This window comes from Anolis sagrei, chromosome 5, assembly GCF_037176765.1.
Source record: "Anolis sagrei isolate rAnoSag1 chromosome 5, rAnoSag1.mat, whole genome shotgun sequence".
Lineage (NCBI taxonomy): Eukaryota > Metazoa > Chordata > Lepidosauria > Squamata > Dactyloidae > Anolis > Anolis sagrei.
The window spans coordinates 190,211,779-190,237,889 of record NC_090025.1 but is presented as its reverse complement, the minus strand read 5'-3'; the positions used below and the strand labels follow the sequence as shown (position 1 = coordinate 190,237,889).

Sequence of the window (26,111 nt, the reverse complement as noted above, 5' to 3'; positions counted from 1 at the left end):
ACAATCACATAAACATTAAAAACCACTAAAATAATTAAAACACTGCACAGCACCTCAGCTCATTCTTAAAATCTTTCTTCTTCACAAGCCAAGTCTGGACAAAAAAAACCCTTGAACGGGACAGAGACAGATGTTTTGTCTGTACTGGGACGTGTTGTGTATACTCAAAAAAGTACAATTACTTCCTCTGTTTTTATAAACATTTAAATACTTATGGCAATAGCAGATCTCTTCTGAAGAAATCTTGCAAGGAAGGGATAGGATCCCCAGTAGCCGTAGGTCAGAAACAACTTGAAGACACACAACAACAAACTTTTTAATAGCCATTTAAATGATTATATAGTGAGTGGCTTGCCATAAAAGATTTATGATACTTGTTTAGTGTTTTAAGTCAAATGCAGGGAGGAAATTTATCGGACCACAAGGCCCACAGACAGAGATTATACACACACATTCAGTGTCCTTACAGGAAGTAAAGTTCAGGTGAAATAATAATTTCTTGTATTGTCGAAGGCTTTCATGGCCGGATTTACTGGGTTGTTGTAGGTTTTTTTGGGCTATATGGCCATGTTCTAGAGGCATTCTCTCCTGATGTTTTGCCTACATCTATGGCAAGAATCCTCAGAGGTAGTGAGGTCTGTTGGAAATAGGAAAATGGGTTTATATATCTGTGGAATGACCAGGGTGGGGCAAAGAACTCTTGTCTGTTGGAGCTAGGTATGAATGTTTCAACTGACCCTACCTCTGAGGATTCTTGCCATAGATGTAGGCGAAACGTCAGGAGAGAATGCCTCTAGAACATGGCCATATAGCCCGAAAAAACTTACAACAATCCATAATAATTTCTTTATTAATATGGGAAAATCAAGCAAAGAGATAGATGAAATAGAGCAGCAAGGCATATGGACATGAATTCTGTATTTATCTGTGTGAACAATTGAGTGGCATTTTTCTTGTGTGAACATGTAATGTGGGTTTAATTCTTTCCTCAGATGTTATGATGTTCAGCTGTAATTCTGGCAAAGGACTGAACTCATTGCTGAAGCTGACTCAATCATAGTCTTGAGCTATGATGAAATAATATTTGCATACATTAACATGGCATGTATTTCTTTTCCATTTGGAGGTGCACCCATTTTATAAACGCAGGTATTTGAAATTAGTTCCCTGCCTTTCTCTCTGGTTTTTGCCAAGGGGCAAACTAAGATTCTGTTGTCATTCTAGTGTTTCTTGCTGCCAACACTGGTTGAATAAACATTAGGGAGATGGTCTTGTGCTGGTACGGCTGTACCAGGAGCTCCAACTTTATTTTCTTTCTGTTATCTGTTTTGCAGTCATAGGGCAGGCTTCCTGTCCATCATAAGTAAGCTTTGGTTCCGCCCCTTGTGCAGGGTTCTGGGAGGGAAAGGAGCCATTTTTTGGTCAGTCTCACACAAGGTAGCTAAGCTATAGGATGTAGACCAGCTCGTCCCGTAGAAAAGCTTCCTTTCTCAAGAGCATCGAGGGAAAAGTAACCATCCGGGGAAAAATGACATCTGGGGATACAGAAGCAGAAATTCCAGGAGAAAGGTCCCAAAAGCTCTGGCTGAGAGCTCTCAGCCTCACAGCATCAGAGGGAACAGCCCTGAATTTTCTAAGAATTCTCGAAGGGAGAACAGCATTACAGATCCACTGAACTCCAGCTGAAATATCTTCAAGCCTCGGCTGGTAGGTCTACTCGATACCCAGACGCATTTGGAATCGGTAGTAGGTCCCACACCGATGAGGCACAGATAGAAAGCAGCCTGGGAGAGGTTAAAAAGGGTTTTTCCTACAGAGAAAGTTTAGTTAATCAAAGTCAGGTACCAGTCCATTGAGGACTGGACTAAGAAAGCCTTGAACTGTTGTTTGAATCATTGAAGATTTGTTGTTTGTTCCAAAATAAAGACTTTGTTGCATCATCAAAGACTCTAAAGACCACCACTTCTGAAAAATCCCAGAGAACCTCTCTTTGAGGCCCCCTGGCTTCCCACTGGGCTTAATAAAAGTACAGGCAAGTGAATGTAGTGTACAGTTGCTACAGGCCCAGCGCGCAACAGAACAGGTCTCCTCATGATTATATGGGATAGATAGTATTAATATGTTTTTCCCAGCTTGCTGGGAAGGAGGATATCCTGGGATTGCTCCTCCTACTTGTTTTGATATGCAAATAAAGTCCAAAGACCACTCCCTAGTACAGAACCAACCTGTTTTTAGTTTCCTACCTGCCTGATACAATTATTTGGTGTTGGCCTTCTGTATTCTCTGACCAAAAGAAAGGATTGTTTTACTGCATTGCAATTATGGTACTTGACTCCCAGTCAGAAGAGCCCATCCTGGGGTTATCTTTCTTCAGACCTAGTTGGCACTTGGTGGAAAGCCTGAGGAAGGATGCTAGATATCAGAACGGTAGTTCCACACAAGCTACAGTCCATGCAGGTAGATGGGGACTCCAGGCTACATCCACTTGCATGGACATACATAATTAAAGAGATAAAATCTCAATTCTTTCCATCTTTACTTAATTATCCTGTAGTGAAAAGTTCTTCTTGACATATGGGTTCACAAAGAAGACTCCTACCAGCATATGGTCCATGGATTGTGTTCTCCTTCTGCAGGAACTCTTTAAAACCGCCTTGAGTCGCCGATTGGCTGAGATAAGCAGTATATTTATTTATATTTATTTATTTAAAAACTTTTATATCCCGATCTTCTCTACCTCTGCAGAGGGACTCAGACCGGCTAACAGCAAAGATTCAATGCTAACACTGAAAATCTAAAACATAATACACCACATTAAGTTACCAATTTCATTACATAAATTAGATAAAAGCCGTTCGTCAGGATAAAATGGTGTCCAACTCAGTCCGTATGTCCAGTCCATATATTGTGATCAGTACCATTAGTCGATTGCCGGTCTCAGACATCATTCCACAAAAGCTTTGTTTCACAGCCAGGTTTTCACTAGCTTCCTAAAGGTCAGGAGGGAGGGGGCAGATCTAATTTCATTTGTGAGGGAATTCCATAGCCAAGGGGCCACCACAGAAAAGGCCCTGTCTCTCGTCCCCACCAGACGCGCCTGCAAAAATGGCGGGACCGAGAGCAGGGCCTCTCCAGACGATCTTAACACTCTTGATGGTTCATAGGGGAGAATATGTTCGGACAGGTAAACTGGGCCGGAACCGTACAAATACAGTAAATAAATAAATAAATAAATAAAACACTCAAATAAGACAAAACTTAAAACAAGACTGTTGGGCGAGTGGGCTTATTAACAAAAGACCCTTCTCATAAATGAATGGCAGAATAACTTATTAGCATACCAGCAGCATGACCCAGCATCAGTAGCCACAAGTGATAAAAAGAACAAAAACACACAGAACAATGTTATATCTTTCTTAGGAGGGTTTTCCTTATAGTAAAATAATAAGAGTTGCACTATCTACAAGAACAAGGTTTCCATAACACAAATGAAATTCTTTATACTTCTTTCTTTGCTTCCACGCTGGGCTACTTTCTCATGCAGATAAACAGCTTCGCTCTCACTGAGCTTCCTCTCACACTGAACTTACAGAGGAGCTACACAGAGTAGCTTTTTACACACAGCACTCACGGAAGCTTCTCACACCAGTCCTTCTCACACTTTTATTTATTTATCGTGTCAGGAGCAAACCAAACAGTTGTATTGCATTTTTTAACAAACAAACAAACAAACAAACAAGCAAAACACAAAGTTTGCAAGCTTGGTAGTTGATTAAATGTCCTCACACTGAGACCTACTAACACTGAGGCCTTTCTCACACTGAGGCTTCTTATACTGATTCAAACTAACACTGGAACCTTCTCATACTGAGGCCTTCTCATTCTGAGTCAGCTAATACTGAGGCCTTTTTACAGAGTGAGGCCTCTTCATACTAAGGGCAACTAACACTGAGACATTCTCATACTGATGGAAACTAACACTGCAGACTTCTTATACTCAGGCCTTCTCATACTGAGGCTTCTCTCAGACTGAGGGCAACTAATACTAAGACTTCACAGAGTGAGGCCTCTTCATACTAAGGGCAACTAACACTGAGGCATTCTCATACTGATGGAAACTTAACACTGCAGACTTCTTATACTCAGGCCTTCTCATACTGAGGCTTCTCTCAGACTGAGGGCAACTAATACTAAGACCTTTTCACAGAGTGAGGCCTCTTCATACTAAGGGCAACTAACACTGAGGCATTCTCATACTGATGGAAACTAACACTGCAGACTTCTTATACTCAGGCCTTCTCATACTGAGGCTTCTCTCAGACTGAGGGCAACTAATACTAAGACTTCACAGAGTGAGGCCTCTTCATACTAAGGGCAACTAACACTGAGACATTCTCATACTGATGGAAACTAACACTGCAGACTTCTTATACTCAGGCCTTCTCATACTGAGGCTTCTCTCAGACTGAGGGCAACTAATACTAAGACTTCACAGAGTGAGGCCTCTTCATACTAAGGGCAACTAACACTGAGGCATTCTCATACTGATGGAAACTAACACTGCAGACTTCTTATACTCAGGCCTTCTCATACTGAGGCTTCTCTCAGACTGAGGGCAACTAATACTGAGGCCTTCTTCCAGAGTGAGGCCTCTTCATACTAAGGGCAACTAACACTGATACATTCTCATACTGATGGAAACTAACACTGCAGACTTCTTATACTCAGGCCTTCTCATACAGAGGCTTCTCTCAGACTGAGGGCAACTAATACTAAGACCTTTTCACAGAGCGAGGCCTCTTCATACTAAGGGCAACTAACACTGAGGCATTCTCATACTGATGGAAACTAACACTGCAGACTTCTTATACTAAAGCCTTCTCATACTGAGGCTTCTCTCAGACTGAGGGCAACTAATACTGAGGCCTTCTTCCAGAGTGAGGCCTCTTCATACTAAGGGCAACTAACACTGATACATTCTCATACTGATGGAAACTAACACTGCAGACTTCTTATACTCAGGCCTTCTCATACAGAGGCTTCTCTCAGACTGAGGGCAACTAATACTAAGACCTTTTCACAGAGCGAGGCCTCTTCATACTAAGGGCAACTAACACTGATACATTCTCATACTGATGGAAACTAACACTGCAGACTTCTTATACTCAGGCCTTCTCATACTGAGGCTTCTCTCAGACTGAGGGCAACTAATACTAAGACCTTCTCACAGAGTGGGGCCTCTTCATACTGAGGACAACTAACACTGAGGCCTACTAAGCTACCGCCACTCCTGCTTATATTAAACTCAGCAGTTGCTGAGTCATTGCATCTGTAGAGAAATGTTTATTATAAAGTGTTTATTATACTGTGTTTAAACTGTATTTATGTTTTACATTGGTTGCCATGGCCTAGCTGTGAGAGATAGGTTGCCATGGTGACAAGGCAGAAGAGGAGGTGGGCGGAGCTTAAGGAGAAAAAGGTTTGAAAGTGACAGTTAATTTTCAGTCAGGAGGATGAGACCCTGAGAGGAGGAGCAGAGTCAGATAGGACTCTGGAAAAGTAGTTTAGTCAGGAGGATGAGACCCTGAGAGGAGGAGCAGAGTCAGATAGGACTCTGGAAAAGTAGTTTAGTCAGGAGGATGAGACCCTGAGAGGAGGAGCAGAGTCAGATAGGACTCTGGAAAAATAGTTCAGTCAGGAGGAAGAGACCCTGAGAAGAGGGCAGAGTCATTTAGGGCTCTGTGGTGTGAAGTAGTGTAAATTCAGTTAGTTCTTAGTATTTGTGAATATTTCTTCAGCAAGGGAGCTGAAGGAGAAACCTCGTTAGATTGCTTGAGTTAAAAAGAATCTAACAGAGGGGGTTTTAGGATCGCCAGTAGTGGAAGACTGGAGATCAGTGGTTTGATCCGGTATAGGACAAACAGTGTGAATATTCACAACAGGGAACACTGAAATAATAAAGCACTTCACTGAAGAAGGAGTTTATAAGATTGTAACATCAGAAGCCTGAATGTATCTCAACCAAGCCATATTGTAACCATCAAGCATGTGCCAAGTTCAACATCTCAATATTGCAACAATTACGCTTTGTTAATAATAAACTTGTTCTCTTTGTATTTTAAACCTGCCTCCTCCATTGATTTTACGTTCGGTGCATTCCACTCTACCAAAGTTACCTCACAACGCAAATAGGGATAAACAGAGACTTTAAGACCAGCGTCTCTAAACATATTGGTGGCAGTTTAATTTAATAGCAGTCTAGGAACTTCCTTACATTTTTGGTGGTCCCATTTGGTGGGATTAACGCACGTCTTTACATTTTATTGGTGGCATTGATACGTCTTTACAGCATCTATTTAACCTTTTCGGTGCTTAACTCACATTTTTGCAATTAAAAATGCTTAGTTAATTTTTAATATTTCTGACAAAAGACAAAACTTGAAAATTGACAGATCAAAAGCCAAGACCTGATCTTGATATCAGGATCTCAGATTTCATACATTACCAGCAGAGTTCAACCTGGTGTTGAAATACATACAGTGTAAATTGGTAGTACCAGCCATGCTTTAAGAGAGGGACACTCCACATCCAGGGTGGTACAGCAATGAATGCCTTCCCTCTTTCCAAACGGATTATGGCTGTGGATAATGGGACATACAGCACCCCTCAACAATCCCTGGCACGCACGTACACACACACCACACACACACACACACACATATATATATAAAGAGGCACTCTTTCAGACATCCTAAAAATGTATTTCCTTGCATGTTGTAGAAGACTCAATAAGGCTATTGAATTCATAATACTGTCTTTTAAAAATGCTGTATATTTTGATAGCTCTTCGTTTCCCTTTTGCTTTTATTTCTAGGTATGTGCAATCCACGCAATTACAGTGATACCCCTCCTACTTCCAAGAGTACCGTGGAGGAGCTTCACGAACCCATCCCTTCTCTTTTTCGGGCACTTACCGAAGGCGACACTCAGCTCAGCTGGAATATTGTTTCCTTCCCCGTCGGTGAAGAGCTGTCACATCATGAGAACCTGGTGTCCATTTTAGAGACAGCAAACCAAGCCCAGCATCAGAATGTCTCTGTCGCAAATAACAATGTCCATCCATCTTACTCCAGTGAAAAAGGTAAATAATTGATGTTGACTGAATAAAGCATTTCCTAGTTGCTATGGGTCCCCGCCCCCCCCCCCCCCCCGGCGCATGTGCAGCAAGTCAGAACATTCTAGAGTTTTTTAATTGATTTTTATAATGGTGGAAGCCCCGCCCATCCTCCTAGTGATATATAAGCCACAAGGCGGGGCTTAGCCTCAGTTCTTTTTCTGCGCCAAACAAGCAGCATCGACGACCTTTTTCCTCTTTGACTACTAACTGGACTGTTTTAATTCGATGACCGACCCTCTCCAACCCTGACCCATTTTCATGGGCAGCGAGTTCTGAACCACAAAGGCTTTTGTAAAAAATATAAAATACTAGTGAATCCTCGTTTCCTTGTTTTGATAATGGAGAAGTTTCACACTGCTATTATTCTATGTGGGATATATTTTCCTGTTACTGACATATATTGGATCAAGGAAAAGATGGTTTCCAACACCCTGAATTTGTTTCCTTCTATAGTCTGTTACTCAAATGTGTAGTGATATGTGTAGTTACTCAAATGTGTAGTGATTCAAAAGATAGTAATTGTTGGGCGAGTGGTCTTAACAAGAGACCCTCCTCATAAATGTGCAGCAGAGTAACTTATCAGCAGCAGCGTGACCCATCACCAGTAGCCCAAAGTGATCGAAAGAACAAAATCACATAGACCAATGTTATATCTTCCATAGGAGGCTTTTCTTTGTAGTAAAATAATACGGTTGCACTATTTACAAAAGCAAGGTTTCGATAACACAAACAAAGTTCATTACACTTCCTTCTTTGCTTCCACACTGGGCTTTTTTCTCATGCAGATAAATAGCTTCACTCTCACAAAGCTTCTTCTCACACTGAACTTACACACTAGCTTTACACACAACAGCCTTCACACTGGAGCTTCACACACAATGGTCTTCAACCTAGGGCTTCTTCTCACCAAAGCTTCTCACAACAGGCCTTCCTCATACTGAGGCCTTTCTCCCACTGAGGGCTCTCAGATTGATGCCTCTCATACACTGAGGTGAACTAACACTGAGGCTTACTCACACTGAGGCCCTTCTTCCACAGAGACCTTTCACAGACTGAGAGCTACTAAGCTACAGGCACACCTGAGTCATTTTGCTGAGTCATTGCATCAATTTAACCCTTTCAGTGCTTGACTCACATTTTTGTAATTAAATATACCTAGTTAATTTTTAATATTTTTTACAATACTACATATTGTAAGAAATATTAAATATCGTAAGAAATATTTAACTAGGGATTAGGGTTAAGAAATATTAAATATTACAATTTAATATAAAATAAATATCAAATATTGTAATAATATTTAATAATAATATTTAATAAAATAAATATTAAATATTGCAAGAAATAATAAACTAGGGGTTAGGGTTAAAAAATATTAAATATTACAATTTAATATAAAATAAATATCAAATATTGTAATAATGTTTAATAATAATATTTAATATTTAATAAAATAAATATTAAATATTGCAAGAAATAATAAACTAGGGATTAGGGTTAAGAAATATTAAATATTACAATTTAATATTTCTTAACCCTAATCCCTAGAAATATTAAAAATTAACTTTTATCTTTGGTATGTATCCTGTTGCACTACCTAGAACAGAAGGTGGAAATCTGCAGAGGTTATTGAACTCCGCTTTTGAATGTTTCTCAGTATTGCTGTGCTGTGTAGAGTGGCTGAAAGTTGCTGTTCCATGACGTTTGGAGGGACGAACATTTCGCACCCCTGACCTAGAAGTTTAGAAGTGATTAGAGATACATTCTGCTTTGGTCCCTCTCTACATATTTGCCCTTTTAGGCCACTCATTAGTTTGAATCTAATTATTCCAGACACATTCCTTTTCCATGCCAGCGTTGAGTGTCTGACCTGGATATTTCCCTCAGCACAAATACCCTTTGTTGAGTGGAATGTGGGTACTTCCCTAGTTTCCTCTGGATAAGATACGTACCGTATATACTCGAGTATAAGCCGACCCGAATATAAGCCGAGGCACCTAACTGACTCGAGTATAAGCCGGGGGTGGGAAATGCAGCAGCTATTGATAAATTGCAAAATAAAAATAGATACCAATTAAATTACATTAATTGAGGAATCAGTAGGTTATGTATTTTTGAATATTTACAAAAATGGTAATCTATATAAATAAAAATGTAATGTTAGTTTATGGGATTAACAGAACTCAAAAACCACTGGACGAATTGACACCAAATTTGGACACAAGACACCTGATAACCCAATCTATATCCTTCACTGAAAAAAATTGATTTTGTCGTTTGGGAGTTGTATTTGCTGGGATTTATAGTTCACCTACAATCAAAGAGCATTCTGAACCCCACCAACGATAGAATTGGGCCAAACTTGGCACACAGTTCTCCCATGAACAACAGAAAATACTGGAAGGGTTTGGTGGGCAGTGTCCTTTGGTTTTGGAGTTGTCGTTCACCTACATCCAGAGAGCACTGTGGACTCAAACAATGATGGATCTGGACCAAATTCTACACGAATACTCAATATGCCCAAATGTGAACACTGGTAGAGTTTGGGGAAAATAGAATCTTGACATTTGGGAGTTTTAGTTGCTGGGATTTATAGTTCACCTACAATCACAGAGCATTCTGAACCCCACCAATGATAGAATTGAGCCAAACCTCCCACACAGAACCCCCATGTGGGCCACAGCAACGTGTGGCAGGGGATGGCTAGTTTAAGATAAGACTGTCCAACTCTGATAATAATAATAATAGTAATAATAATAATAATCCTTTATTTATACCCCACTACCATCTCCCGGAGGACTCGGTGCAGCTTACAGGAGGCCGAACCCACATACATCAGTAAAAACAACAACAACAACAATACAACAATAAATGAACTCAAAACAAAGCAATAAACATTAACAACATACCACGACGCATTAAAATCTATGGCAGGGCCAAATGTTAAATTAAAATTTAAAAATATACTGGGCATGACCAGGTGAAAAGGATATGTATTTGGAGAGGGATGGGGCGTGCAGATATCTTAATCTTTAGTAAAGTGCATTTGGGGACATCTTTGGAGTTTCCTTATTCTGGGAAGGCACACTACATTATTTACCTTCTTCAATGTAAATGTGCTTACATATCCTTCCAAAAATAATAAAGAGAGCAACATAAAAAATGTAATAATATAACAATAATAATAAAAAAGTAAAATAATGAATGCAGCAATAACAACAATTATACAATAAAATAATAAATGTATAATAATAGAGTAAAATGATAATAATAATAATTATTATTAGTAGTAGTAGAATAAAATAATAAATGAAATGATGATGATGATGATGATAATAAGTGTAAAATGATAAATAACCTTGACTTGAGTATAAGCCGAGGGGGACTTTTTCAGTCTAAAACAGTGGTTCTCAACCTGGGGTCCCCAGATGTTTTTGGCCTTCAACTCCCAGAAATCCTAACAGCTTGTAAACTGGCTGAGATTTCTGGGAATTGTAGGCCAAAAACATCTGGGGACCCCAGGTTGAGAACCACTGGTCTAAAAAAAAGGGGTTGAAAAACTAGGCTTATACTCAAGTATATACAGTAATTTGCAATGGTTGCAAATCATGTGCTTTATATCTGCTGCTTAGTCATGATTATACATCAGGCATTGTAGGAGTTGGAGTCCAAAACACCTGGAGGGCTAAAATTTGCCCATGTCTTTGTTTCGCCCTTTGTTTGTCTGCCATTATGCTTAGTTCCTATGTTTTGTGTATATTGTTTTATATGCTTTGATGTTTTATATTTTACTGTTATGTTGTTTATTTGATTGTAATTTGTATTGTTATATTGTAATTTTTGGGGGGCTTGGCCCCATGTAAGCTGCTCCGAATTCCCGTTGAGGAGATGGTGTCGGGGTACAAATAAAGTTGTTGTTATTATTATTATTATTATTATTATTATTATTATTATGTCTGGGATACACAGGCCATTGGTTCTATAGAGCAGTGGTTCTCAACCTTTCTCATGCCGCGACCCCTTAATACAGTTCCTCATATTGTGGTGACCCACAACCATAAAATTATTTTCATTGCTACTTCACAACTACAATTTTGCTACTGCTATTAATCATAATATAAATATCTGATATGCAGGATGTATTTTCATTCACTGGACCACATTTGGCACAAATACCTGATATGCCCCAATCTGAATACTAGTGGGGTTGGCAGGGGATTGATGTTGTCATTTGGGAGTTGTAGTTGCTGGGATTTATAGTTCACCTACAATCAAAGAGCATTCTGAACTCCACCAATGATGGAATTGAACCAATCTTACCACACAGAACTCCCTTGACTAACAGAAAATACTGGAAGGGTTTGGTGGGCATTGACCTTGACTTTTGGAGTTGTAGTTCACCTATATCCAGAGAGCACTATGGACTCACACAATGACGGATCTGGACCAATTTTGCCATGAATACTCAATATGCCCCAATGTGAATGAACACTGGTGGAGTTTGGAAAAAATAGACCTTGGCACTTGGGAATTGTAGTTGCTAGGATTTATAGTTCACCTACAATAAAAGATCTTTCTGATCCCCACCAATGATAGAATTGGGCTGAACTTCCCACACTGAACCCCTATGACCAACATAAAATACTGTGTTTTCAAATGGTCTTTGGCGACCCCTCTGACACCCCCTCGTGACCCCCCCAGGGGTCGCGACCCCCAGGTTGAGAAACACTGCTGTAGAGTCTTGGGCATTTGGGAGAAAGCATCAATAAAATAAATAAAGTATTATTATTATTATTATTATTCTAAAAAGATAGTATGGGGAAAGCATATTTGTTTGAACAGTGTAGGCTAAAGCATTGTCAAAAAACTGAGGTCTTTTTCCTTCTTTTTTCCCTCTTAGAGCGCATGTGTACTGTGGTCTATTTTGACGATTGCATGTCAATCCATCAGTGCAAGATCTCCTGCGAATCCATGGGTGCCTCTAAATACCGATGGTTTCACAATGCCTGCTGCGAATGCATTGGGCCTGAGTGCATCGACTATGGCAGTAAAACTGTAAGATGCATGAACTGCATGTTCTGAAGACGGAAAGCAGGGTTTTAATGTTATAGGCACCAAAGGTATTCCTTGTCGGTAACGATTGAGCTTGGAAGTATTGCTTGAGACTGTAACAGTGGCCAGAGAGATAGTTGCAGGGACCAAGAGATGTATACAGTTTTTAATGTGCGAGTTTACACCCTCATCCATGTACACAGTATTAAGTAGTAAATGCTTAGTCTCTTTATTTTGCATCTTAATTGGGCAGCATAGTCAGTGTTGACTATGTGTTGACCCGAATCGATGAAGTTAACTAATATATCATAGATGGTTATGAGTTTTCCGGGCTGTATGACCATGTTCCTGAAGCATTCTCTCCTGACCATTTGCCTGCATCTATGGCAGCTAGGTATGAATGTCAATGCTATTCAAAGTAGCCAATTGAAACATTCACACCTAGCTCCAACAGACAAGAGTTCTTTCTCCCACCCTGGACTTTCCACAGATATATAAACCCAATTTTCCTAGTTTCCAACAGACCTCACAACTTCTGAGGATGCCTGGCATAGATGCAGGCGAAACGTCAGGAGAGAATGCTTCGGGAATATGGCCATACAGCCCGGAAAACTCACAACAACCCAGTGATTTGGCCATGAAAGCCTTTACAATAATATATCATGAATACCTTGAGTAACCTGATCATGATGTTTCATAAACATTGAAACCCAGAATCCTGAACTATAAACTCTGTAATTGTTTGAACGGACCACATACTTCCAAATATTTGGATTTAAACCGATGCGTAGCATATTGTTACAGACTTGCATAGATTTCTATTATGAGAAGTCTTTTTTTAAAAAAAGTTGGCAACTCTTAAGAAATCATTTCCAAATAGGCCAGTAAAAAAGGAAAAGAGAATTGATACTGGATTTTGCATCATGATTTTTCTCTCTCCACATCCAATGAATCCATTTTTGAAGTAAATTGGCTAAACTTTACAACATATTCTTTCTTTTTTGCTCCCCTGAATCCTTGGCTTCGGCGAGGCTGTTAAAAGTGGGCATACATTAACTGGAAATTAACGTGCAAATCACGCTGAACTTGTAAAGTAATGGTACTTAGAATAGTAATGTAAAGGTTTCCCATGACATTAAGTCTAGTCGTGTCCGAATCTGGGACTCTGGTGCTCACCTCCATTTTTAAGCAGAAGAGCCGGCGTTGTCCATAGACACCTCCAAGGTCATGTGGCCAGCATGACTGCATGGAGCGCAATGTTACCTTCCCGCCAAGGTGGTACTTATTGATCTATTCACATTTGCATGTTTTCGAACTGCTAGGTTGGCAGAACTGGGCCTAACAGCAGGAGCTCACTCCACTCCCTGGATTTGAATTGCCAATCTTTCTGTCAGCAATTTCAGCAGCTCAGCGGTTTAACCCACTGTGCCAGAGGGCCTGAACAATAGCATAACCCTAAGAAAAGGATTGCAAAGTATTTAATAAATACTATTTATTATATAACAACAAAATAATTCAGTTGTGCAAGCATCCTTTAAACAAATAAAAATACACCTTAGGGTGGTTTCTATAAAAAGCATGTATTTGAGAGTTCATGTCAGTTGCATTTTCTGAGAACACTGTCTACAAATTACTGTCGATGATATGTGTATAGAAATTGACTTTTTTTAAAACAACTTTTTATTTTTACAACACAAAAAAATACATACCGTGCACGCACAAAACATTTACAATTCCCACCACCAACATGAGGATTATTTTCTTTCATATATTCATTTCTTTTTGAGACAATCATTATTTCTTTATCTTTATACATTTCCATCCTGTATGCTATATAACATTTGTATCTTATTTCTTATGGCTTGATCTCCAGAATGATTCATAATATAGTTCTTTACCCTTGTCCATCTATCTTCCATTTCTCTCATTCGATTTTCATTGATTTTTAAATCATTTAATTTCGCATTCATAATTTCAAATTCCATTTGCTCCACCATATATTGGTACCATTTATTTATTGGGTTGTTGTAGGTTTTTCCGGGCTATATGGCCATGTTCTGGAGGCAATTTTTCTCCGGACGTTTCGCCTGTGGAGTGACCAGGGTGAGACAAAGGACTTTTGTTTGCTGGGGCTAGCTGTGAATGTTTCAGCTGATCACCTTTATTTGCATTCAGCTAGCCCCAGCAAACAAAAGTCCTTTGTCTCACCCTGGTCACTCCACAGATATATAAACCCATTTTCCTAGTTCCAACAGACCTCATTACCTCTGAGGATGCTTGCCATAGATGCAGGCGAAACATCAGGAGAAAAATTGCCTCCAGAACATGGCCATATAGCCCGGAAAAACCTACAACAACCCATGGATTCCGGCCATGAAAGCCTTCGACAATACATTTATTTATTGTCCATTTTGATTTATCTTTCCACCCTAATACTATTACTGCTTGTGCACATTCAATAATTGCTTCTTGACTTGTTGGGACACATACACACACAATATTGTCCGTCTGTGATATGTGGCTGCATGGAAAGTGCTACATAGGGACAGAAAGGCATCTAATAAGCAGACATAGCAAGCCAAAGAAATAGTTGGTCACAATATATTTATCTACATTAATAAAACAGGTTATACACAACCCTTCAGTCCAGGATCTGTGGCCAGTCCTATGAATGGAAATATATCAGTGGTTTACTATATTTTTGCACTGCATCACCCATTTCCGATTTATCCGATAGCCTTCTTTTCTGAAGGAAAGTGTCGCCAGCTCCCTAATTAAAAGTTCCATCATGAAAGGTGCGGGGAAATGAGTCATGAAGATTGGATGCTTCTCGGTTTGATGCTCCAGCACAAAAAAACCTGCTTTAGCATAGCCAGGAAACGTGCTCCGTTACACCCAGTTTATAGCTTTTCAGCAATTGAAAAAATAATTATGACGGCAGATATTCCACCTTAAAAATTAAAAAAATATTTTTCTGTTTTTAAGAATCTGTTGCTATGGATTCGTCACATGTTCCTAACAGTATAATGAGTGTTACAGGAAATGTTAGTAGCAAAGGTAGTATTTCCTTATTGGTTTTTTTCCCCACCTGTTTTTATGAGACACTTTAAAACCTGGAAGTAGCCTTTAGTGAAGATCCAGTTAATTTAAGAGGTTGTAGTTCGTCAAACTGTCTTAGAAATTATCTACTGTGAGTGAGCTCAGTGTATATAGATAGAGTTAAATGATTTACAGCAGTATAAAAAATGTATTTTCGTAGACTTTACATTTTTCATGTAATATTTTAATAAATGATATCTATTTAACCGTGTGGTTTTCTTTGATCATTACTTTCTACTTAGGGCGTTTTATGGTTGGACTTCATTCAGTATAACACTTGGCCGGTCATTCTCAGAGGGCATTTCTGAACCTGTGATACTGCGTCTCTGCTTGAGCTGCAAGTGGGATTCCACAGGTTGCGTGCGAACCCGCAAATTTTATCCCCATTTTGAATTTTGATCTAATCAAAATACTGTTTTATCCACCAAAAAAAAAAAGGGTAAAAGTGTACCAGAAGTGAAATATCACAGAAAAGGGAAGTCACTTTAATAATAGTAATAATAATAATCATCATCATCATCATCATCTTTATTTATACCCCGCTACCATCTCCCCAAGGGACTCGGTGCGACTTACATGAGGCCGAGCCCAAAGTACATCAACAGTAAAAGCAATAAGATAACAATCAATACAACAGTTAAAATAAATCTCATTTATTTATCGTGTCATCAGCAACCAGACATTTGTATTACATTTTTAACAAAAACAAACACACAGACAAAACCCAAAGTTTGCAAGCTTGGAAGTTGATTAAATGTCCTTTGACCAGTATCTGGCCACTTGGAGTGCTTCGGGTGTTGCTGCAAGAAGGTCCTCCATTGTGCATGTGGCAGGGCTCAGGTTGCATTGCAGCACGTGGTCAGTGGTTTGCTCTTCTCCACACTCGCATGTCGTGGATTCCACTTTGTAGCCCCATTTCTTGAGGTTGGCTCTGCATCTCGTGGTGCCAGAATGCAGTCTGTTCAGCGCCTTCCAAGTCGCCCAGTTTTCTGTGTGCCCAGGGGGGAGTCTCTCATTTGGTATCAGTCATTGATTGAGGTTCTGGGTTTGAGCCTGCCACTTTTGGACTCCCACTTGCTGGGGTGTTCCAGCGAGTGTCTCTGTAGATCTTAGAAAACTATTTCTTGATTTAAGTCGTTGACGTGCTGGCTGATATCCAAACAAGGGATAGGCTGGAGATGTCACTGCCTTGGTGATAAATCTCATAAAGAAAAGTAAACAATAGACAGTAACAATAACAACAAGCATTTAAAACCTATGGCTGGGCCAAATGCAATAATTTAAAATTTAAAAACTAATGCTGGACATGGACAAGGTAGGATATAACTGGGATAAAGAAAGAGGGAGGGAGGGAAAGAAGGAATGAGATGGAAGCAAAGAGCGAAGGAAGGATAGAAAGAGGTAGAGCAGGAAGAAAGGAGAGAAAGAGGGAAGGAAAGAAGAAAAGAGAAGGAAGGATGGAAGCAAAAAGTGAAGGAAGGAAGGAAAGAGGTAGAGAAGAAAGAAAGGAGAGAAAGAGAAGGAAAAAGGGAAGGAAGGAGAGAAGGAATGAAGAAAAGGGAAGGAAGAACGGAAGGACCACAGCAACGCGTGGCGGGTACAGCTAGTAAAAACAATTTTTTGTTGTGCATTGAAATAGAATCCTAAAGTTGGAAGAGATCTCATGGGCCATCCTGTCCAACCCTCTACCAAGTAGAAAATCGCATCCAGAGCACCCCCGACAGATGGCCATCCAGCCTCTGCTTAAAAGTCTCCAAAGAAGGAGCCTCCACCACACTCCAGGGCAGAGAGTTCCACTGCTGAACAGCTCTCACAGTCAGGAAGTTCTTCCTCATGTTCAGATGGAATCTCCTTTCTTGTAGTTTGAAGCCATTGTTTCGCGTCCTAGTCTCCAGGGCAGCAGAAAACAAGCCTGCTCCCTCCTCCCAATGACTTCCTCTCACATATTTATACATGGCTATCCTATGTCTCCTCTCAGCCTTCTCTTCTTCAGGCTAAACATGCCCAGCTCTTTAAGCCGGTCCTCATAGGGCTTGTTCTCCAGACCCTTGATCATTTTAGCCGCCCTTCTCTGGACACATTCCAGCTTAGATTCAACATCTCTCTTCAATTGCAGTTCCCGGAAGCGGACACAGTGTGATTCCAGGTAACGTGGTCTGACCAAGGAAGAATAGAGCATGGGGAGCATGACTTCCCTGGATCTAGACACTATGCTCCTATTGATGCAGGCCAAAATCCAAAGCACAATTATTACTTTGATAGGTAAATATTTTTGTCTGACATTTTAATAAAAGTAAACATTTCTGTTCCTGGTTTGAAAGTGTTATTTCCTGTTTAATTGTGCAGTTACTTAACAAAACGTATCTCTATGAAATACATATTAAAACAGATTAAACCAAGTACATGCATTACAATTCATGCTTATGTTTAAAGACTGTGGTGCTTGCCAGTTGGGATTGTTTCATGTCTGGAATTCCCGTTTCGGGGGACATGAAACAATCAGGGCCAGCTAACACCTCCCAACAAAGGATTCCCCCAGGCAGGAATCAGCCAGGCCTTGAAGCTGCAAGGTTTTGCAATGCTAATCTAGCTGGCCGATTGCAACATTTACACTTGCATCCAGCAGTTCTTTCTCCCACCTTGGACACTATTCCACAGATACCTATAAAACCCTCACTTGCCTAGTTTCCAAAATGAGGATGACTGCCATAGCTGTGGGCGAAGCGTCAGGAGAAAATGCTTCTGGAACATGGCCAGACATCCCCGAAAACTCACAACAACCCAGTGATTCCGGCCATGAAAGCCTTCGACAACACAACCAAAGCACTCCCGACAGATGGCCATTCAGCCACTGCGAGTGGGCTAAACCTTAAAGCCAAATGTATTTATATAAAGTGTCCACCCTTAGGCTGTATCTGTGCTTTAGTTACCCCTTCCAAACAGGCTCTACAATCCTGGGATCTGACCCCAGGTTTTCTGCTTTAAACCGGATTATATGAGTCCACACTGCCAGATAATCCGAGATAAACAGAAAACCTGGGATGACATCCTGGGATGTCTGGAAGGATGCATGCAGTTTGACACCACTTTCCAAGTGCAATGGAATCCTGGGAGTTGTAGTTTGATCTGACCCCAGGTTTTCTGCTTTAAACCGGATTATATGAGTCCACACTGCCACATAATCCGAGATAAACAGAAAACCTGGGATGACATCCTGGGATGTCTGGAAGGATGCATGCAGTTTGACACCACTTTCCAAGTGCAATGGAATACTGGGAGTTGTAGTTTGATCTGACCCCAGGTTTTCTGCTTTAAACCGGATTATATGAGTCCACACTGCCACATAATCCGAGATAAACAGAAAACCTGGGATGACATCCAGGGATGTCTGGAAGGATGCATGCAGTTTGACACCACTTTCCAAGTGCAATGGAATACTGGGAGTTGTAGTTTGCCAAGGCCTTTAGCCTTTTCCCCTTTAGTGTCAAAATTGCAATATTATATATACATGCACCCATTAGGAATTTTTTTTAAAGCTTTCCAACCTTATAAAATAATATAACTTTTGATTACAATAATCTGATGATTAATTATCTTTGTAAACTTTGCCTGCTTTGCCAACTCTAGCTTTATGTCCCAAAAAGAAACCCGGAAGGTATGTATCCACCCTGTTGCTGTGTGTATCTATTATATTCAGTGCCTAGCTCTATGAGAATGAGAGTGCTCTGACTCCGCCCATCCTGTTTAGCCCCACCCACTTTTAAAGGAAAAGGCATTAGTTTTCACGGTCTCGCGATACCTGGACCAAATCTCGCTGCTTGGGGGCGTGGCCAGGTCGAGGTGGGTGTTGTTTCCGCTTCCTCGCTGTCAGTCTCCTCGATGGTGGTGAGTGAGAGAGGTGTGTGGGGCCTACTTGCTTAGAGTTAAGAGGTGGGGGATTGATTTTGCCATTTGGGAGTTGTAGTTGCTGGGATTTATAGTTCACCTACAATCAAAGAGCATTCTGAACTCCAGCAATGATGGAATTGAGGCAAACTTGGCACACTGAACTCCCCCATAACCAACAGAACATACTAGAAGGGTTTGGTGGGCATTGAGCTTGAGTTTGGGAGTTGTAGTTCACCTACATCTAGAGAGCACTGTGGACTCAAATAATGGTGGATCTGCACCAGTACTCAATATGCCCAAATGTCAACACTGGTGGAGTTTGGGGGAAATAGATCTTGACATTTGGGAGTTGTACTTGCTGGGATTTATAGTTCACCTACAATTCAATAGCATTCTGAACTCCACCAACAATAGAATTGAGGAAAACTTGGCACACAGAATCTCCATGCACAAGAGAAAATACTACAAGGGTTTGGTGGGCATTGACCTTGAGTTTAGGAGTTGTAGTTCACATACATCCAGAGAGCACTGTGGACTCAAACAATGGTGTATCTGGACCAAACTTGGAACTAATATTCCATATGCCCAAATGTGAACACTGGAGGAGTTTGGGGGAAATAGACTTGACATTTGGGAGTTGTACTTGCTAGGATTTATAGTTCACCTACAATCAAAGAACATTCTGAACCCCACCAGCAAGAGAATTGGGCCAAACTTCCCACACAGAACCTCCATAACCAACAGAAAATGCTGTATTGTTGAAGGCTTTCATGGCCAGAATCACTGGGTTGTTGTAGGTTTTTTTGGGCTATATGGCCATGTTCTAGAGGCATTCCCTCCTGACGTTTCGCCTGCATCTATGGCAAGCATCCTCAGAAGTTGTGAGGTCTGTTGGAAGTAGGAAAATGGGATTATATATCTGTGGAATGACCAGGGTGAGACAAAGGACTCTTGTCTGCTGGAGCTAGGTGTGAATGTTTCAACTGACCACCTTGATTAGCATATGATGGCTTGGAAATGCAATTTTCCTAGTTCCAACAGACCTCACTTCCTCTGAGGATGCTTGCCATAGATGCAGGCGAAACCTCAGGAGAAAATGCCTCTAGAACATGGCCATATAGCCCGAAAAAACCTACAACAACACAGAAAATGCTGAGTTTTCTGATGGTCTTTTGCGACCCCTCTGACACCCCCTCATAACCCCTCCCAGGGGTCCTGACCCACAAGTTTGAGAAACGCTGATGTGACCTCACAACCTCTGTGGATGCTTGCCATAGATGCAGGTGAAACCTCAGGAGAGAATGCTTCTAGGACATGGCCAAAAACCTACAACAACCCAGTGATTCCATCCGTGACAGCCTTCGATAATACAAGCAACCTTTCATTTTCTTTGTGGAGAGAAAACGTGGGGTATAAACAAACATAATAGGGTTGCTGTGAGTTTTCCAGGCTGTCTGGTCATGTTCCAGAAGCATTCTCTCCTGACATTTCACCCAAATCTGTGGCAGGCATCCTCAGAGGTTGTGAGGTCTGTTGGAAACTAGGACAACTGGGGTTTATATATCTGGAACGATGTCCAGGGTGGGAGAAAGAACTCCTGGCAAGTGTGCAGCTTCAAAGCCTGGCTGCTTCCTGTCTGGACACGCCCGTAGCCAGGATTTTGATTCGGGGAGGGGGGAGGGGCTCAGGATCTACCCTAGCAAACCTTTTGTATCGTTACCGCAATACCCCCATACATATGGGATATATTGAGTATGGTGATCAGATCATGATATGAATAAACATAACAGTTTAAATAATGTACCAGTAAGGCCTTCTCACAGACACCCTGAGAATTTCCGGGGGGGGGGGGCTGAAGCCCCTCAACCCCCTCCCCGGCTATGGGCCTGTGCCTGGAGGAATCCTTTGTTGGGAGATGTTGGCTGGCCCTGATTGTTTCATGTCTGGAATTCCCCTACTTCTTGAGGGTTTTCAGGGTGTTTTTTTAATGAGTTTACCATATACCATGCAGCTGTGGACAGCATATTATTTGAGAACACAGAAATGCTGGACCACTCTCACAACCACCATGTCAGACTACACAGAGAAGCCATTGAAATCCACAAGAAGCATGTGGACAATTTCAGCAGAAAGGAGGAAACCATGAAAATGAACAAAATCTGGCTACCAATATTTTAAAATCTAAATTCAGAACAATAAATCAAGAGGAACACTCAAACAACAGGGGAATTCCAAACAAGAAACAACCACGGCCAGTTAACACCTCCAACAAAGGATCCCCCCAGGCAGGAAGCAGCCAGGCTTTGAAGCTGTAAGGCTATTCAGTGCTACTCAAGCTGGCCATTGCCTCTCAAGTTAGCATTTCTTGTTCCCCTCTCTGTGGAATGATCCTCAACTTATCCACGGGTCATATCAAAATTGGTAATTTTGGCCCCCAAACCTGCCTTCGACATAATACGACATCACCATATGCATGGTGGGTTTAACCCCTGTGCCGGCAGGACTGAAGACCAACAGGTCGCAGGTTCGAATCTGGGGAAAGGCGGATGAGCTACCTCTATCAGCTCCAGCTCCTCATGCGGGGACATGAGAGAAGCCTCGCACAAGGATGATAAAAACGTCAAATCATCCAGGCATCCCCTGGGCAACGTCCTTGCAGACGACCAATTCTCTCACACCAGGAGCGACTTGTAGTTTCTCAAGTTACTCCTTACATGACAAAACAAACAAACAAAAAAACCATACACGTGAGTACATAAATAGCGTTTAGGACATAATATACATGATATGGATTTTCTGTACCACATGAAGATGATCCTTAATTCTATTTTTTGTTTATTAGTTGCCCATAAAAAAGGATCACCCATATAGGGCTTTTCACATAGTAAGCTCCCTAAGAACATGGTGTAGTAAAGTCCCAAAGAATATAGTGAAATAGAGTGACAAATGATGACTGTGTATTGTTTCCCAAGTCCTTTTGAATCACAGAATTGGAAGAGGCCCCAAGGGCCATCCAGTCCAACTCTATTCTGCTAGTCAGGAATACACAAACCATTCCTGACAGATGACCATCCGTAAGAGACCACCACACTCCAAGGAAGCATATTCCACTGTTGAAACAGGTCTTGCCATCAGGAAGTTCTTTCTAATGTTTAGTTTGAACCTTTTTTCTTGCCATTTGAATCCAAGGCTCCAGCGCAGGAAACAAGATTGCTCCTTCCTCCTCAATGGGACATCCATTCCAATATATAAACAAGGCTTTGGTGGCCTTCTCTTCTCCAAACTGAACATCTCCAGTGGGTTGTAGGTTTTTTCGGGCAATATGGCCATGGTCTAGAGGCATTCTCTCCTGACGTTTCGCCTGCATCTATGGCAAGCATCCTCAGAAGTAGTGAGGTCTGTTGGAACTAGGAAAAAGGGTTTATATATCTCCAGCTTCCTCAACCACTCCTCGTAGTGCTTGGCTTCCAGACCTTTGACCATTTTGTCACTTTCTCTGGCCACTGTCCAGCCTGTCAATATTTTTCTCGAATTGTCGTTTGTTGTTCTTGTTTATTCATTCAGTCGCTTCCAACTCTTCGCGACCTCCTGGACCAGCCCATGCTAGAGCTCCCTGTCGGCTCTCACCACCCTCAGCTCTTTCAGAGTCAACCCAGTCAAATCTCAAAATTGTGAGAACCGAAATCTCCTTTTTGTAAAGCATTACTGTATATACTGAAATATAAGCCTAATTTTTTAGCCCTTTTTTACGCAGAAAAAGTCCCCTTTGTTATTATTTTTATTACATTTATTATTTTACTTTATTATTATTAATTGAAACACAAGATAAGTACACAGCAAACAAGATCCTTATACTGACTGTTGTATTGGATCACATGTCAGACACTTCCCAAGTGTCTAGGACTATGTGATGTATCAACAAATAATGCATGCAGATCCCAATAGGGTAGCCTTTTGTAGCTGACAGATGGTAATTTTGACAGCACCGATTGTGTTTAAGTACAGGCCAAGGTATTACGTTTATTATTTTACCTTATTAGTGTTGTTATTACATTTATTATTTCACTCTATTTATTATTATTATTACATTTATTATTTTAGTAGGCTCTTGTGGGGTTTTTTCGGGCTATAGGGCCATGTTCTAGAGGCATTTCTCCTGACGTTTCGCCTGCATCTATGGCAAGCATCCTCAGAGGTAGTAGACCTCACTACCTCTGAGGATGCTTGCCATAGATGCAGGCGAAACGTCAGGAGAAATGCCTCTAGAACATGGCCCTATAGCCCGAAAAAAACCCACAAGAACCTAGTGATTCCAGCCATGAAAGCCTTCGACAATACATTTATTATTTTACTTTATTAGTGTTATTATTACATTTATTATTTCACTCTATTATTATTATTATTATTATTACATTTATTATTTTACACTATTAGTACTACTATTACATTTCCATTATATTATTATTATATTTATTATTTTACTTTATTGTTATTATTACATTTATTATTTCACTCTATTTATTATTATTACATTTATTATTTTACACTATTATTACTGCTATTTTTACATTTCCATTATTATTATTATTACATTTATTATTTTACTCTATTATTGGAAGGATACATAAGCACATTTACATTGAAGAAGATACGAATAATCAGAGTTGGACAGTCTTCTTTTAAATTACAATTTTATGTAAATATTGAAAAACATTTAACCTACAGATGCTTCAGTTAATGCAATTGTATTGGTATCTCAGTTTATACTTGAGTCAATCCATTTTCTCAGTTTTTTCAGGCAAAATTAGGTGCTTAGGCTTATATTCGAGTCGGCTTATATTCGAGTATATACGGTTCTTCCATGTGATAAGATTGTTCTGTATCCTGCACAGGTGAGATGGCCACTCCCTGCGAGCGATTGCTTCTGGTTTTGCTTGCTTCCCAAGGCCTTCTATTCACGGCAAGTGCTTACAATGAGGAGGACGATACACCGGAAGAATGGCTTCTCCTCCACGTGGTTCACGGTCAGATCGGCGCCGGGAACTACAGCTACTTAAGACTGAACCACGAAGGGAAGATCATTCTTCAGATGCAGAGCTTGCAAGGCGATGCGGACTTGTATGTGTCTGACGTGACACTTCACCCCAGTTTCGACGATTACGAGCTGCAGTCCGTCACTTGCGGCCGGGACGTGGTGTATGTCCCTGAGCACTTTCGCCGCCCGGTGGGGATAGGGATCTACGGCCACCCGTCTCACCGGGAGAGCGAATTCGAGATGAAGGTATTCTACGATCCGACCGTTGTGCATTCGCCGTTTAGTGGCGGCTCCTACAATCCGGAAGAGATGGAAATGAGCCGCAAGCATCCTCCGTCAACGGAAGATGACTCTCAGGACGAAGAATCGGTCTTCTGGACTATACTCATTGGGATACTCAAGCTAATCCTCGAAATCCTCTTTTAGCTTTATAGACGTGCGCTTTTTTCGGTGGGGATTGGGTGGGGTGAACAACACGTAAAAACCGAATGAAGACTGTTCTTTGAACATTAGTACTAACTGGTGTGTCTTGTGGTGGGGAAGGGAAAATAAAGCCATAACTGATTTTTGTATTGTACTCTTTGGCCAGAGAGCGATGCTGTAGTATTTTTTACAGTTCACTGATCAAGGTTGAAGATTACGAATGTTCTAATTCACTGTGACTTTGAATAAAGTTTTATTTTCTATATGAAGATTTTCAGAACTTGAGAAATACCGTGAATCCGCACCCAGTGTTTCACTATATTATAAATGCGACATCCGAGGGAGTAGATGTCTATCAAAGCTCATGTTATCAAGTTCATTCTCTAAGGCAGGCATGGGCAAACTTGAGCTGTCCTCCAGGTGTTTTGGACTTCAACTCCCACAATTCCTAACAGCCTACCGGCTGTTAGGAATTGTGGGAGTTGAAGTCCAAAACACCTGGAGGACAGCTCAAGTTTGCCCATGCCTGTGAGTCTAAGAATCATAGAGTTGGAAGAGACCTCATGGGCCATCCAGTCCAACCCCCTGCCAAGAAGCAGAAAAATCGCATTCAAAGCACCCCTGACAGATGGCCATCCAGCCTCTGTTTAAAAGCCTCCAAAGAAGGTGGATGTTCCAAGGTCCCTTTGCATACTGATATGCAGGCATCCACAGCTACAGCATCCTTAATAATCACATTTAAGCCTTTTTTTTAAAAAAAGCTTCCAATACAAAAAGAGACCCCACTACTCCCAGGTCTGTTTACTCCATTATTAAACAGCTTAAAGCAGGGGTCCTCTGCTTTAACTAGGGGCCAGGGGCCGGATACGGCCCTCCAAGGTCATTTACCCGGCCCTCACTCAGGGTCAACCTAAGTCTGAAACGACTTGAAAGCACAAAATAACAACAACAACAATCCTATCTCATCAGCCAAAAGCAGCCCCACACTTCCCATTGAAATACTCATAAGTTAATATTTGTTAAAATTGTTCTTCGTTTTAATTATTGTATTGTTTTAAAGTGTTTTTTTTTTTGCACTAGAAATAAGATCTGTACAGTGTGCAGAATTCATGTTTTTTTTTCAAATTGTAATCCGGCCCTCCAACAGTTTGAGGGACTGTGACCTGGCCCTCTGTTTAAAAAGTTTGAGGATCCCTGGCTTAAAGTGTTTCCCAAAATTAAGCAATGGTAAAGCTGTGTATTGTCGAAGGCTTTCATGGCCGTAATCACTGGGTTGTTGTAGATTTTTTCGGGCTATATGGCCATGGTCTAGAGGCATTATCTCCTGACATTTCGCCTGCATCTATGGCAAGCATCCTCACTACCTCTGAGGATGCTTGCCATAGATACAGGCGAAACGTCAGGAGATAATGCCTCTAGACCAGTGATGGGCAACCT

At 40.9% G+C, this 26,111-nt stretch overlaps 2 protein-coding genes across 5 annotated transcripts in view; both read left to right on the top strand.

Annotated features, from left to right (window-relative positions):
* Positions 1–15,534, top strand: part of TWSG1 (twisted gastrulation BMP signaling modulator 1) — a 44,607-nt gene extending 29,073 nt beyond the window's left edge. For both annotated transcript variants that reach the window (XM_060776431.2, XM_067469342.1), the window contains exons 4-5: positions 6,875–7,141; positions 12,078–15,534. In XM_060776431.2, coding sequence (XP_060632414.1) covers positions 6,875–7,141; positions 12,078–12,259 — 449 coding nt within the window. In that variant the 3' untranslated portion in view covers positions 12,260–15,534. The remainder of the gene's footprint in view (positions 1–6,874; positions 7,142–12,077) is intronic.
* A 3,623-nt stretch (positions 15,535–19,157) lies between these two features.
* On the top strand, positions 19,158–24,945 carry C5H6orf120 (chromosome 5 C6orf120 homolog). 3 transcript variants are annotated; one of them, XM_060776436.2, is made up of 2 exons: positions 19,158–19,213; positions 24,109–24,945. In XM_060776436.2, the coding sequence occupies exon 2, from the start codon at positions 24,114–24,116 to the stop codon at positions 24,675–24,677; it is 564 nt and encodes a 187-aa protein (XP_060632419.2). In that variant the 5' UTR covers positions 19,158–19,213; positions 24,109–24,113; the 3' UTR covers positions 24,678–24,945. The 3 variants fall into 3 exon arrangements, with proteins under 3 accessions (XP_060632419.2, XP_060632417.2, XP_067325442.1); XM_060776434.2 differs by having other exon boundaries at positions 19,158–19,226; XM_067469341.1 differs by lacking the exon at positions 19,158–19,213 and adding an exon at positions 19,234–19,258.
* Positions 24,946–26,111: the final 1,166 nt, after the last annotated feature.